General features: G+C 38.8%; 1 protein-coding gene across 2 annotated transcripts in view; it reads left to right on the top strand.

The window, feature by feature from the left end:
• The window catches only part of Magt1 (magnesium transporter 1), a 50,388-nt gene extending 37,131 nt beyond the window's left edge, over window positions 1–13,257 (top strand). For both annotated transcript variants that reach the window (XM_055592650.1, XM_055592657.1), the window contains exons 6-10: window positions 539–628; window positions 1,205–1,268; window positions 3,540–3,614; window positions 8,488–8,578; window positions 10,464–13,257. In XM_055592650.1, coding sequence (XP_055448625.1) covers window positions 539–628; window positions 1,205–1,268; window positions 3,540–3,614; window positions 8,488–8,578; window positions 10,464–10,479 — 336 coding nt within the window. In that variant the 3' untranslated portion in view covers window positions 10,480–13,257. The remainder of the gene's footprint in view (window positions 1–538; window positions 629–1,204; window positions 1,269–3,539; window positions 3,615–8,487; window positions 8,579–10,463) is intronic.
• Window positions 13,258–16,015: the final 2,758 nt, after the last annotated feature.

Here is a 16,015-nt window from a genome sequence, read left to right as displayed (position 1 = left end):
CTGGTCTTAAAATGGATTTATATCCTTCATTATGTTATAAGGATTTCTAAAGCTTCAAGCAACTGATTCTGTTTATGGTTTTGATTTTTGTTTTTGGGTCTGTGTGTATATGTTCGGGTGTTTCATGCATGAGTACAGGTACAGGTAGAGGCCAGACAGGGGCATTTGATTCCCTAGACACTGAAGTTGCAGGCAGTTATGAGTCACCTGATATAGGTCTTGGGAACCAAACTAAGATCAGTGTGTGCTCTTAACAACTGACCATCTCTCAAGCCCTAGTGTACAGTTCTTTTGAAAATATTTTTTCAAATATATCTTCAATATTCAAATTTGATACTATTCTGTTTAGTTATGGTTTAATAATCCCTTCAGAAATGATACTGATGTGATCCTTGTGGTACAATATAAACCTTAATAAATCATTTATCTGAAAAAAAAAGTCATGTGTTTGCTGAGTGGATAAGCATTTTCCTGCAATCACTAATCTAATCAAGATGAGCTAGCTGGATCATGAATATTCATTATTGTTGTTTCCTAGTGTTTTGTACTTGCCATGACATCCGGTCAAATGTGGAACCATATAAGAGGACCACCATATGCTCATAAGAATCCCCATACAGGACATGTGGTAAGAGATGATGGGAATTTCTTTGCATTGTATACTAAAGTTAAAGTAATGACAATTACCCTGTGACACCAGTGAGACAAGAGCTAAATACATTTTTAACTCTAACCTCTGTTAATGTGCTTCAGTTACAATTAGAGCATACAGTGCTCCAAAGTGGGACATTCTTGATTCCATTTATTGAGTTCTTTTGGAAGCCTTAAACTAAATATAAGAATAAATCAAGAATTTGAGTATCTGTTGTTTCTAGGCACTGTGCTAGGTACTATCAGATGCAGTGATTGATTGGGAAAATGTGGTCCCTATTGTCATGTCTGCATTGTTTTACCTCATAATTTTATACAATAAATATTATTCTCTTCATACATTTTGTTATAACATATATAGTATAAATGCAAAGAAAGAACAAGTAAATAAATAATACAGAAATAGCTTTTAATAACCTAACAAAGTATGGTATATGTTTACATACAGCAAGTGAATTGATAATTTTATAAGGTTTAACATAACATATTTTATGGTTAGGAAACTACCATTCAATGTATAATTTAAAGATTCCATTTTGTCTTTCACTCCCAGAATTATATCCATGGAAGCAGCCAGGCCCAGTTTGTAGCTGAAACCCACATTGTTCTTCTGTTCAGTATCCTTTTCCAATAAGCCCTTATTGTTGCATTTTAATTTGCCTATTTTCTTACAATCTTGTATTCTCTGTTGGAGCTGCTGTCCTAATGCAGACATAATATCCTTTGGAAGTTCTGCTGTTTGTGTCCTTCTTCTTGACCCAGTAAGTTAAAGACTAATGGCAAACCTTAAGTCTGACAAAGCCAGGTTGATTAGCTCACTGATATATAGAAGTCTACACATAATGGGAAACATGGGATGTCTTTTGAATAAAGGAAAAACAGTACTGTGAGAGTTTAGAAGAAAGGTAAGGTTTGGGTGATACTTAAAATGAAACATTAGGCCAGTCAGTGGTAGCACACGCCTTTCATGCCAGCACTTGGCATGCAGAGGACAGCCTGGTCTATAGAGAGAGAGTTCCAGGACAGCCAGGGCTCTCCCGAGAAACCCTATCTCAAAAAAAAAAAAAAAAAAAAAAAAAAAGAGGAAGGTAACGAGAGAGAGAGAGAGAGAGAATATGAAGCATTATTTTAATAGGCTAAAAGTATAGTTGGGGCTGAGAGGCAACTCAGTGGTTTAGCACTTGAGTAGCATGCACAAGACTCCCAGTGCAATTCCTGGCACCCTTTAGAAAACACTTAGAGATAAGAGCCGCACTAACAAGGAGAAAAAATGCTGGAGAGAAGACCTGGCTGAGTTGTTGTTGTTTTGTTTTGGTTTTTTGGTTTTTTTTAATGCAGCAATGGACTAGAGAGAAAGACTCACAGGCAGGTAAAGAGGCACTGACCTCTACACATTTGTGACACAAGTGCAAACAGGGTCACCTGTGTCGCTCACGCACACATAGCCACTGAATTAAACACATGAAAAATGCACAGTCATTCCTAACAAGGCCACTGAAGAGAGAATGCAAGATGGTAACGAAGAGATGAATGTGTCATCTCTCTTAGCACTTAATTATATCCACATGCAGTAGCATACAATGTGCATCATGGATATAATTAACTCAGGAATGTTTGACCATTATTAGTACTCACAAAACTATGGGGGGATTTTCTCTTTTCTGCCTGAACAGACTTTTCTTTAAACATTGCTCTTTTATTATTCAGCCAAGTGATGTGCTGCTTGTTTGCAGTAGTACTTCCATTTGATTAGGTAGTTGCTGTTATTAAAATGAATAAGGTCATGCTACATGTGGGACTTTTCTTTTTCATTAGAATAAGACAAAATTAGGTAGCTGAGTCATAATTTGAATAGTTGAAGATCTGGATAAGTTTTTGAGATTATTTTTTTCACGTAAAAGTGAGTTGCTATTGTTATTTTCGTAAATGGTGCGTATTTCAAGTTTGTCCTTTTCAGAGGTGTTAAAATGTTGACAATGACTACTCAGTATTTTTCTTTCTTTCTTTTTTTTTTTTTTGTTTTTTGTTTTTGTTTTCGTTTTTCATGGTCGTGGCTATCCTGGACTCGCTTTGTAGACCAGCCTGGCTTCAAACTCAGATCCACCTGCCTCTGAGTCCAGAATGCTCTATTTAAAGGTGTGTGCTACCATGCCTGGCTACAGGCAGTTTATTTCAAAGTATGATATAAAAAAAATATTTTCTCTCTAATATATATATATATATATGTATATTATATACTGGATGTTTTATGTATATTTAACTTAGGAAAATGAATTATTTTTCAACCCTAATTCTTTTTGGAGGGGTATCAGTTTGAGGTTTTGGTGTTGTTTTGTTTTGTTGCTTTGAAACAGGGTCTTGCTATGTAGCACCAGGTGGCCTGTGATATATAAACCAGGCTGGCTTTGAAGATCACAGAGATCTACCTGTCTCTTTCTCTCCCCAGTGCTGAGATTCAAGATACGTATTACCAGTTCAGGTGCATGGGGCCAGTTTCGTTTTGTTTTGATTTAGACAAGAGCCTTACGTAGCCCAGGCTAGCCTTGCTACTATGCCTGGCTCAACTTATCCTTTTTTTAAGAAAGTATTTCTCCATTGGGCCTTGGCTGTCCTGGACTCACTTTGTAGACTACGCTGGTGCAGAACTCACAGAGATCTGCCTGCCTCCGCCTCCCAGGGTGCAGTGTGCATTCAACTTTACTTTTGAATTAGATCTTTAGAGTAAATAATATTGTATACATATACTAGCATTTGTTTTGGTTACTGTTTTAAAATGAAGACTTAAAGTTTTATAAGTTCATCTTAATTTTCTCCGTGAAAAACTGCAAATAGGAAAGTGGTATGTCTCTTGTGGCTACATGGATTTCTCCTTAAACAGATCTTCTAAGATGGAGGGGTTACCTTAGGCATGGTGCTTTTATGTGAAGCTGCTACCTCTGACCTGGATATTGGAAAGAGAAGGAGTAAGTCACATGCTATAGTGTTCCAATTCTGCCTTTAATACAGAAAAAAAAAAGAATCTTCTAATCACTTTCCCTTTATAGGAAATATGAAAAAGAAACTGAAGCTTCTAGGAAGATTTTTCTGTTATTCCATCAAGAACAACTAAAAATTTTAATGCGTTTCTTCTCACTGTTTTGTTTCTTTGTCTTTCTTTTATTTTGAGGTTAGCTCTGCTATGTGGCCAAGCTGACTTTGAATTTTCTGTCCTCCTTCTTCAGCCTGCATGCTCAACATCTCTTTCCACTTACAAGAACTTCCTTTTTTTTGAGACAGGGTCTATATAACCTAGATTGGTTTCAAACTGAGGCTGACCTTGAATTTATGATCCTCCAGTCCCTGCCTTCCAAGTGCCAAGATTACAGATAGTGCCATTGTGTCTGGTTGTATGCTTCGCTGTGGACCGAACCTAGGGATTGGTGCATGATGGTCACATACTTTACCAACTAAGCTGCTTCTCCAGCCCCATCTACATATACATGTATATCTACACAAACTGTATATGTAGGAATCAGACTTGATAGTGCTGGCCCATAATTTCATACATTCATGAGGGTGAGGTAAGGGGATCACGAATTCAAGGCCTAACTGGTCTATAAAATGAGGTGGAAGCCAGCCAAATTACAACCTAATTAATACCCTGTTTCAAAATGAAAAAGTAAAAAGGGGACCGGGCATATAACTCCATGGTAGACTGCTTGCGTAATATGTGCTAGGCTGTAGATTCAGTCCCAAAACAAAGCAACAGGAAAAAACAAAACAAAACTATAAACAGGTCTGGGGCTACAGCTGTATAGTAGAGTGCTTGTCCTAAATGGGCAAGGTCACCAGCAGTACAAAAAGTTGTGTGTGTGTGTTTGTGTTTGAATCCTATACTCACTTTAAAATTAAACACTTGGGCATGCCTTTAACCCCAGTACTTAGGATGCAGATGCAGGTGGATCTTTGATATTGAGGCCAACCTAGTCTAGAGTTCCAGAACAGCCAGGGTTACCGAAAGAAACCCTGTCTTGAAAATAAAAGAAAAAAAAAATACCTGGAAGGCAGAAGTCAGATTGATGCAAGTTTGAGGCCAGACTGGTAAACATGGCAAGTTCTAGGCCAGACAGGGCTATCTATATATTGATAATCTGCCTTGAAACAAAACAAATAAAAACTTAGGTGGGCCATGGTAGGACACACCTGTAATTCCAAAACTAGGAAAGTAGAAACTAAAAGAATTAGTAACAATATCATGTACCCTTCGCAGCATCTACATTTTATGCTTTAGAACATTCACGTATTGTTGGGTACCGTAGGTGGCATAGTCTACAATCCCGGCACTCCCGAGGCTAAGACGAGAGGATTGCTGCCAATTCAGGCCGTCCTATGTTATACACAGTAAAACCCTGTGGCTGGACTTTTACCACTTCCAGTTCTTCTTTCTTCCACCCTTCTCCACCCTTTTTCTTCTGCCCTTTCAACCCCCTAACACTAGATAAGAGAGAAAAAGGAGACAATGGAAAAGAAAGGGATACCTGAGAAAAGCCAGCAGTCAGAAAGGGTACTACCTGGTTATTATTAGACTACTTCCTGCTGATTAGGGGCTTTTAATTCCTCAGGGCAAGTTTGACCTTTGCCATCAAGAGATCTATTTACTTCTTGTTGTTTCTTTTTGGCACATGAATACTTAACAGCCACCAACAACAAACAACCAATAACCCTCCCTGTCTCTCAGGGCCCTAGCATTTATACACCCTCTGAAAAGTCCCCAGAATTCCAAACACAACTGGCAAAATCATTCCCCAGCCAGAACACAAGGCCAATTGTAGTCAGCTGGGGCAAAGCAGCCCTACATCCCCACATCTGGGATTAAAATGAAAACATATTCTTATATTTCTGTTTTGTTTTGTTTTTTAAAGAAAACAAAGTTCCAAAGTACTCACTACAAAACCCTGTCTCAAAAAATGAAAAGGCCATGCAGGGTAACAACACTTGTAATTAAAGTGCTTGGCAAGTGGGACCCAAAAGGATGAAGGGGTTCAAGGCCATATTTTGAGGCACCTCGGGCTACATGAGATCCTGTCTCAAACAAATACTCACACACTTTTAATTGTTACCAAAAAAAATGCCTACCATATATTTGTTTTTAGAACAGTTTCTGGGATTTTGTTAAAATGTTAAATCATTCATACCTAATATTTATGTTCTATAAGAAGGTGAATATGTTTGATTTCTGATTTGACAATTAACTTGTCAAGGATGGATGTTGCACACCTGTAATCCAAGCACTCAGAAGGCAGGTGCATCTCTGAGTTTGAGGCCCATTTGCTTTACAAAGCAAGTTCTAGGCCATTGACTGCTACATAGTGGGACCCTGTCTCAAAAGTAATAAAAAGAAACCTTTCATTATAAGAAGAACATATCTATTAACCATTTAATACATAATACATTATGTTTTTTATTTTCTAGATTTGTTTTAAAAGTTTTTATTATTTTTCTTTCATATGTGTGTATGAATGTATGTATGTACTTATACATGAACGCATGTATGTATATATGTATGTATGTGAATGCATGTAAGCATGCCATGACATACATGTTGAAGTCAGAGGAAAACATGTAGGAGTCCCTTCTCTCCTCCTACTATGAGGGTATAAAAGTATGTTTTATTCACCTATGTAACTGTTGTCTTGGAGGCTTACTGCTAACCTAGGCCTAGTCCTGGAAGCTTCTATCCTCTGTACAATCTAATCTAGGCTTAAAATGCTTTCAGCCTCCAAGACTTACTACTGAATAAGCTCACCCTTTCTAGTTCTTTCTGAACTCTGGCTGGCTGGTTCAACTCAGCTGTTCTGGCCCAAACTCTTCTCCAGGCTCACTGATTCAAACTGGCTTCTCTGTTTCTGACTGAATTGCTTTGCTTATAACCTTATACTAACGTTAGCAAGCTGTGCTACTCATACTAACTTTGGCAAGATGTTCTAATCTTATGGCTCCTTCTCATTCTGTGACTCCTGTCTTCACCTGCATCTATCTTGTTCATTCTCTACAACCCATCTCTAAAATTGATCCTGTAAAACTGTCTCCTTTCCCTCTGCTTCTGGACTGCTGTCTCTTAAGTCTCCCTCTCTTTCCTCCATGTTCTCATAAGAGCTGGGCATATCATATTCTGTCAAATGTTTCTCTGATTTGCCATTTTGTCTGGCTGTCAATTAGATAGCACTTTCAAACATTGGTGCTTCCTTTTACAAACTAAATTAACCTTCATTGTTTGGGATTAAATGTGTGCACATTCTAGCTGGATCACACAGAACTGGAATATATTTGAATGTGATCAGAATAGCCTTGTTGCTAGATTAAAATTCCTCTAGATGTGGGTTCTGGGGATCAAACTCAGGTAGTCAAGCTTGACAGCAAGCACCTTTCCTTGCTGACCCAATCTTGATTTGTGTAAATTACTCATTTCAGTATTCTTTATTAGAAATATGCCATCTAAACACAATCAGGTATGAATTTTAAGTGGTAAGACACTGTCCCCGAATGTATTGAAATTGTCATAATTTCATCTAGTTCTCAGATTCTTCCCTTTCTTATGATAGTGTCACTATATAGCCCTGGTTGGCTTGGAATTTGCTATGTAGATAGAGAACACTTGCATCTGAACTCACCATGTAGCTCAGGGTGGACTTGAACTGCTGGCTCTGTACTATACATCCTGAGTATTGAATAGCATGTGTGCTCTACCACACCTGCCATTTTTTTCTTTAAGATTTATTTTTATAATGCTTAATTTTATATGTGTGTCTGTCTGTATGGGTATGTGGGTGTGCACATATGAGTACAGGTACCCTTGGAAGCCAGAGGTACTAGATTCCTCCTGGAATTGGGGTTACACATCACATTGTTGTGATGTGCCCAATGGGGGTGCTTGGAAGTGAATTTGGGTCCTGTGGAAGAGCCAGCCAGCCATACTTAGAACTGTTGAGCCATCTCTCAAGTTTGATGCTTGTCCTTTTTTGTCTTTTGGAGATGGACTCATATAGGCCAAGTTGATCTCACACTATGTAGTCTAAACTGGCATTGAACACTTGATATTCCTACCTCCTCTTCCTAAGTGCTGGGATCACAGATATAAAACTTTTTTTAAACATTAAATTGTTGAAGGCCATGATGCTTTTAATTAATTAATTAATTAATTAATCCTTTTTATCTTTTAAGCCAGGGTCTTGCTATGTATCCCTGGTTAGCCTAGAGCTTGCTTCGTAGACTGACCTTATACTTGCTTCAATCCTGCTGCCTCTGACTCAAGAATTCTTGGATTATAGGCATAAATTGATATATTTAAAGAAATGTATTGTTTTATACAATTGAATTGCATAGGTTTGTAAGCGAATTGACTAATGCATTGTAGTGGAGTAAGTTTAGGAACAAGGTTAAAAAATGGAGACTAGAGCTGGTGGTCGGTGGTTGCACACACCTTTAATCCCTGCACTCTAGGGGGCAGAGGCAGGTAGATCTCTGAGAGTTTAAGGGCAGCCTGGTCTAAACAGAGCTAGTTCCAGAACAGCCAGAGCCTGTCTCTGAACAGGGATTGGGGGTGGGAGGTGGGAGTAATTCTCAGAGAAGCCCATACTAATGTTCTGTGATGTGCCTTACTTTATTCCAGGGCATTTCTCTTCTCCTAACCCTTGTCTTCAGAATCTGTATTAAAATGATAAAGCCCCTCCCCCAAATGGGACTTAAATATTATTTGAAAGCTGTTTCTTAGAAAATTTTCCTCTTTGAAAGTATACAGTCTACTATGCTGGTATTTTGTTAGGTGCAACTTGATGATTTTACCCTTTCTCTTCACAGTGATGTGTGTAGCTGGAATTGGACTTGTTGTGTTATTCTTCAGTTGGATGCTCTCTATCTTTCGATCAAAATACCATGGCTATCCATACAGGTATATTCTCATTTTACCTACACTTAAAATGATTAGAATTAATATTGTTTTGTAATATTTTGTGGTTTAGCTTTTTATTACTTCATTTTGAAATGTCTTTCTGCTTCCACTTTTATATTTGCTTTGTTTTGTTTTTGCAACAGGCTCTCATCTACACCAGGCTAGCCTTAAACTCCTGATCCTCCTCCTTCTCTCTCTCTCTCTCTCCAAGACAGGGTTTCTCTGTGCAACCTTGGCTGTCTTGGACTCAATTTGCAGACCAGGCTGGCCTCGAACTCACAGAGATCTGCCTGCCTCTGCCTCCCTGAGTGCTGAGATTACAGGCATACACCACACCACCTCAAACCAGCTTGATTGTCCTTTTTCTATCACCCAAATTCTGGGATTACGGGCGTACACTATTATACTCTGTCTTTTGGAGATTATTATACTTGAGGGTGCGTTTTATATGTTGGTGCTGTTTTTGTGACAGTATCTCACTATGTATTTCTCACTGGTTTGTAACTCATTATGTAGACCAGACTGCCCTTGAACTTGGCAGGAGTATTTCTGCATCCCATGTGCTGGGACTAGAAGCATGTACTTCTCCTGCCCTGGTTCATGTGGTCTCTGTTCATCTCCCTCTTCTTCTTCTCCTCCCTATCTATGTGGGTGCTAGAAACAAATTCTGGTCATCTGGAAGAGCAGCAAGCACTCTCTGAGCCATCTCTCCAAGCCCTTTGGGGTTTTTGTTTTGTTTGTTTGTTTGGTGTTCTTGAGGAGCTTGGGGTGGTGTTTGGTTCTTTGATGACAGGATTTCTCTGTGTAGCCCTGCATGCCCTAGAACTATTATTTATAGATCAGGCCTGGAACTTATCTGATCTGCCTGCTCCTGCCTCCCGAGTACTGAAAGTAAAGGCATGAGCCACCATGCCTCACCTTTTTTGTTTGGTTTCTGTTTTATTTTTTGTGTGTAAATGTGTTTAACGGATGGGTGTTACATCTCCTGGAGCTGGAATTACAGGTGATTCCCAACCCCTTCGTCATGTCAGGCGGCTCACAGACATCTGTAAACCCTGCTCCAGGATATCCAATGCCTGCAGCCTCTGAGGGAACCTGTACTGACAGGCAGGTTACAGGGAACCTGTACTCATACACAGACTCATGCATATAATTAAAATAAATAACTAAATCTTTTTAAAAAAAAAAAAAAAACAGAAAACAGCCAGATAGTTCCAAATGTTCATAATGTTTATGCAGACCCCTGTGACTAGAGGAGAAAATTGTAACAAGTTTTCAGTTTTGCTGTTACAGACAACTGAAATGGTGGCTGGCCTGTGGTTTTATAATCTGAGTACTGGTTAACATAATTTTTTTAAGAATTTATTTATTTTTATCTTTTTGAGTGTTTTACCTGCATGCATATATCTATGTGTAGCAATACGTTTCTGATGCCCACAGAAGTCAGAAGAAGGGTTTTAGAGCCCCTGGAAATGGAGTTAGCAACAGTTGTGAGCTGCCATGTTGGTGCTGGGAATTGAACTTGAGTCTTCTTCAAGAGTTACGTATGCTCTTAACTGCTGAGCCATCACTCCAGCTTCCATGATTTCTGTTTTACTACAACCTCATCGGTATTACAGACCTATAATAAGCCCAGCACTCAGGACAGAGGCAGGATCAGACCTGGATTATCTTTGGCTACATAATGACTTTAAGGCCAACGTGGACTCTGTGAGACAGTATCTCAAAAAAAATAAATAAATAACTGCTGGGTCTTTGAGTGTTTCTCACTTTTTGTTATTGATACTCAAGTCATTGTAATATATTAAAGTCAATATATACTACATATTTATAAGAAGTAAACTTACTTTTCTTCCAGAGACTAACGTATTGATTTTTTTTCCAGCTTTCTGATGAGTTAAAGAAGGTTCCAGAAAACATAGACACTGTGGTAATGGAAACTGAAAAATAAGAGATGTGTGGTATTTGAAGAATGCAACTCGTGTATTTTATATTACCTCTTTTTTGTTTCAAGTAATTTAAATAGTTAATCATTTAACCAAAGATGTGTAGTGCCTTAACAAGCAATTGTAAGATCATGAAGTATTTGGAATTATTCTCCTCTTAACCGTCCCTTCCCAATAAACTTATGAAACAGGTTGATTTTTGTAGAATTAAGTACTTTACAAAAATTTAAAACTACTACTTCATTTTACTTAGAGAAAATTCAAAAATACTTTAGTTAACTTTTGGTCTTCTGATTTTATCTTATCTAAGGTTGGTTGGGGATGGAAGGTTCTGGGCAGGAATTTCCAACTCTGCCTATTACAAATAACTGCATCTGGAAGCCATCAGTAGTTTCCCTTCTTTGTGGAGATATATGTGCTTTACAAATCTCTCCTTTGGGGCCAAGGTATCATATGCACTATGATATGCTGAAAATGGACCATGTAGCCTTTTAAAGACACATCTGTCTTCCTGTATATTTCCTACAGAAATCAGAGCTACATATGCCCCATACACATTAAGAAGTACCTCTAAACTAAAGACTGTGCTTTCTGCTTGAGTGTGCTATAACTACCATGTGCATGGAAAAGTTTTTGATTGACTGTTTCTAGTTCTATTTAAAATGGCCTTTCTCTAATAATCATAATTTGTTGCTAAAAATCAATATAACTTACAAACTGGTCTCTAATGTTTGCCTAACTTAGACATTGTCACTGATCTCATTTTTACCTAACAAAAAAAATGAACTGAGTTGTGATCATGGAAAGGACTATCTTAGAATGAGAAAAGAAAATCATGAAATATTAATTTGTTGCCTATGTATTGAAACGAAATGTTTTGCCAGGCTTGTGGCAGACACAGGCTGATCTCTGTGAGTTTGTGACCAGCCTGGGCTACATAGTGAGACCCTGTCTCCAATAAGAAGGGGAAAGAGGAGGAAGAGGAAGGAAAGGAGGAAGAACAATGAAATGTTTTCAAGCTGAGGCTATGACTCAGCAGTAGAGTGCATAGGGTGAGTGACACTCTGGGTTCAACCCTCAGTGTCACAGAAAAAAAGAAATATTTCTTGAAAACTGGTCTGTATATTACTTTCTTCATTTGTTTGTTTTAAAGGAATATTCCTTGAAACATGGTCTTTTTTTTTTAACACATGTTCCCTGAAACATGTGCTATTTTTAAAATAAGTATTTCTTGAAACCTGGTCTAGCTTTTGTTTTTATTTGTGTATTAATTTTCTAAAAGGAATGTTTCTTGAAACTTGCTATCTTTTTTTGCCTTTTTGAGACATACGTGTGATTGGTCTTGATTGGTCTTGAGCTCCCTTATGGATACCTGTCCTTCCTCTAACTCACATTGGTCCTCATGTCTCAGCTTCTCAAGTACTGGGATTACAGGTGTGAATCCCATTAACCATAGTCTGCTTTTTGCTATCATTTTAGCTTTTATTATCCCATAATTTAAAGATACAAAGAAAAGCGTTCAGCACCTGCCTCTGCTCTTAGCTACCCTGGTGGCTGAAGTAGTATCCATGAAGCCCAAGAATTTGAAACACAGTCTGGCATCATATCAACACCTCATTTCAAAAATATGTCAGGAAATAAAACCATGAAGGGATTTTAATTTTGTCTTTTTTCTATGATTATTTAAATAATGGTTATAATATGTCTAACTCTGGCTTCCATCATAGTTATAAAGAGTAACCAGAAATGCCACAGTTATCAAAGTGTGAGGTTGGAATGTACCTCATTGACAGCATACTTGGCTAGCATTTGTAAGGCCATGAATTCCGTCCCCAGTATCACAAAAACAGGAGAATTTTAACTGTGAAAAATATCAAGAATATTAGAAATATCACATTTCAAAGATACAGTTTATATTGTGCTCGCCTAGCATACATGAAGCCATGGGTTGTATCCAGAAGATCACCTAAGCCAGGCATGGTGGTATAGGCAGTATGCTCAGAGACAGGAAGGTCAGAAGTTCAAGCTCATCTTTGGGTAGATGGTGAATTGAAGGCCAGCGTGAGCTACATAAGACCCATCCCAAAGACGAAAAAAAAAGAAAAAGATACTGTCACTGGTTCCTGCTATTAATGATGGACTAGCCCTTCCATGTCTTGTATAATAGAGGTGGGGAAGGGGGTGGACATAATTGGCCCAGAAGAAATGTTGCTTGTTTTTTCTTGTTGTTATTACTAATTTGATGAGTAGGAGGATACAGTAGATCATTCCTTGTAAATTGAGTGATTCCTTATCTGCTGTTCTTGTAGTTGTCTCTGCCAAATGAATTTATGCTGTGATGCTTAGGAAGCTCCTGTGAAGACTTGTGAAGTTGAACTGGGCAGCACTCCTGCTGTGTACCCTCTATAGCTCTCAGTGTCTCCCATGGTCAGTGTTTTGTCTGTTTCCTCTGTTAAGAGCAACATTCTTCAGTATAGAGAAAGGCATGTTGTCGCTAAAATCTGTGGAAAGCAGATTTTCTCCCCTTAACATAGTGTTACTTTTGTAGAAATTTTAAATTTAGCTTTTATCTGAAGTGCCTTAAATAGATTCTTAATTTACATTTCTAGTACTGGTTTAAATATAATTCATTATGTATTTTTAATATACTGTTCAAAAAGGATACATTATTGTAGCAAAGATAACCAAATGTCTGGCTTACTGCTTCCTGACAATAAACTTTTACAATCTAAATTACAGGCTTTTGATTCTTTATTGTCATTTCCTTTCTGTTACCATTATAATAATCTTGTTAGAGCCACTTAAGGGAGAAGGGGTCCATTTTGGCTTATAGTTCCAAAGGAATATATTCTAGAGAACACATGGCAGCTGGAGCATGAAGCCCCAGGCAGTCAGGAGCAGGAGATAATATGTAGGGCCAGTGAAGTACTCTAGCAAGAATATCTCCTAAAGGTTTCACAACTTCCCAAACACTACCAGTAGCTAGCAGATGAACCTATGAAAGTATTTCACCTTAGATCAATTTGGAATTTCAAAGAGGGATCCTTAAATTATAATATTCTTGGAAGGAGAAGAGGTCCTCCCCTATCAGTGGACTTGGAAAGGGGCAGGGAGGAGAAGAGGGAGGGAGGGGTGGGATTGGGAGGCAATGAGGGAGCAGGATACAGCTGGGATCCAGAGTTAATAAACTGTAACTAATATAAAAAAATAAAAGTTTAATTAAAGAATATTCCCATCTTTCTTAAAAAATTGCTTATTATGTATATGATTGCTCTGTTTTCATGCACACCAGAAGAAGGCACCAGATCTCATTATAGATGGTTGTGACCCACCATGTGGTTGCTGGGAATTAAACTCAGGACCTTTGGAAGAGCAGACAGTGGTCTTAACCTCTGAGCCATCTCTCCAGCCCCAGAATATTTCATCTTAAGTGTATACTTACATTGCCTAAATTTTGCACTGTCCTGCAACAGTGCATTTCATAGAGCAATTTCCTTCATCACCTCTAGATTAAAATGTGTGGTGGCACATACCTTTATTCCCAGCACTGGGAAATGAAGGCAGACAGATCTCTGTAAGTTGGAGGCCACCCTGCTCTACATAGCGTTTCCAGGCCAACCAAGGCTATCTAGTGAAGCCACAGCTGAAAAACAAAAGTTCTCAACCTATGGGTCCAGACCCCTTTGGGGGTTTAATAACCTTGTCCCAGGGGTCATTTAAGACGTTGTAAATCACAGATATTTACATTACGATTCATTACAGTAGCAAATTAAAATTTAAAAAGTAGCAATAAAAAGAATTATATCATTGGGTCACCACTACATGAGGCATGTATTAAAGAGTCTTAGCATTAGGAAGATTGAAAACCAAAAGACTAGTGTTGGTTCTCTTGGTTGTCATCTCTAAATTTGGTGCTGAGTTAAATCAGTTGAAATACAGGGATGCCGTGGGTGGTGGCACACGCCTGTAATTCCAGCACTCAGGAAGGCAGAGACAGGTTGATCTCTGTGAGTTTGAGGCCAACCTGGTCTACAAAGTGAGTTCCAGGACAGCCGGGTTGTTACAGAGAGAAGCCCTGTCTGAAAAAAAATCCTGAACTATATTTTAAATATAAACATGTGTATCTTTAATACTAGAACAGAGCAGGAAAGATTTTTTTTTATTTGTACATCATGAATTTTTTTTATTTTTTTTTAATATTAGTTACAGTTTATTAACTCTGGATCCCAGCTGTATCCTGCTCCCTCAATCCCTCCCAAACCCTCCCTCCCTCCCTCATCTCCTCCCTGCCCCTTTCCAAGTCCACTGATAGGGAAGGACCTCCTCCCCTTTCATCTAACCGTGGTTTATTAGCTATCTTCAGGACTGGCTGCAAAGGCCTCCTCTGTGGCCTAGCAGGGTTGCTCCTCCCTAGGGAGGAGGGGGATCAAAGAGCCAGCCATTGCGTTCATTACAGAAATAGTCCCTGTTTCCCTTACTAGGATACCCACTTGGATACTGAGCTACCATGGGCTACATCCAAGCAGGGGTTCTAGGTTATAACCATAAATGGTCCTTACTGAAATCTATACACCTAAAGAAGATAAACAAGAAAGAGGACCTGGGGTCAGAAGATCAATCCTTACTTAGAAAGACAAATGGGATGGTCATTGGACGTAGGAGAAAACAAGAAACAGGCCTACCACAGAGGGCTTCTGAAAGACTCTATCTAGCAGTGTATCAAAGCAAATACTGAGACTTATAACCAAACCTTCAGCAGAATGCAAGGAATCATATGAAAGAAGGGGGGGGGGGGTTAGTAAGACCTGGAGAGGACAGGAGCTCCAAATATATCTGGGCACAGGGGTCTTTTATGAGGAAAAAAACTCTTAATGGAGTGGAAGTCATTTTCAGCTACATAGTGAGTTTGAAGCCACTCATACCTTGACTACAGAAGACCTTGACTCAAAAAAAAAACAAAAACAAAAACAAAAACGTTGAAATACTTTTTAGAAAGGCTGTGCTTAAGGTGGGCAGAGTGGTGTAACCCTGTGATCCCAGCATTCGGGGAGGCAGAGGCAGGTGGATCTCTGTGAATTCGAGACCAGCCTGTTCTACAACACAAGTCCAGGACAGCAAAGACTACACAAAGAAACCCTGTCTTGAGAAGATAAACAAGAAAGAGGACCCGGAGTAAGATGATCAATCCTCACTTAGAAAGACAAATGGGATGGACAGGGGAAGTAGGAGAAAACAAGTAACAGGACAGGAGCCTACCACAATGGGCTTCTGAAAGACTCTACCTAGCAGTATATCAAAGCAGATGCTGAGACTCATAACCAAACCTTCAGCAGAGTGCAAGGAATCATATGAAAGAAAGGGGAGTTAGTATGACCTAGAGAGGACAGGAGCTCCAAAAGGACAAAATATATCAGGGCATGGGGGCCCTCTATGAGACTATTTCTCCAACCAAGGACCATGTAAGGATATAACCTACAACCCCTGCTCTGAT

This window comes from Psammomys obesus, unplaced genomic scaffold (genome assembly GCF_907164565.1).
Source record: "Psammomys obesus unplaced genomic scaffold, mPsaObe1.curated_primary_1811, whole genome shotgun sequence".
NCBI lineage: Eukaryota > Metazoa > Chordata > Mammalia > Rodentia > Muridae > Psammomys > Psammomys obesus.
The sequence above is the reverse complement of the archived record's forward strand: the minus strand, read 5'-3'. Positions and strand labels throughout refer to the sequence as shown.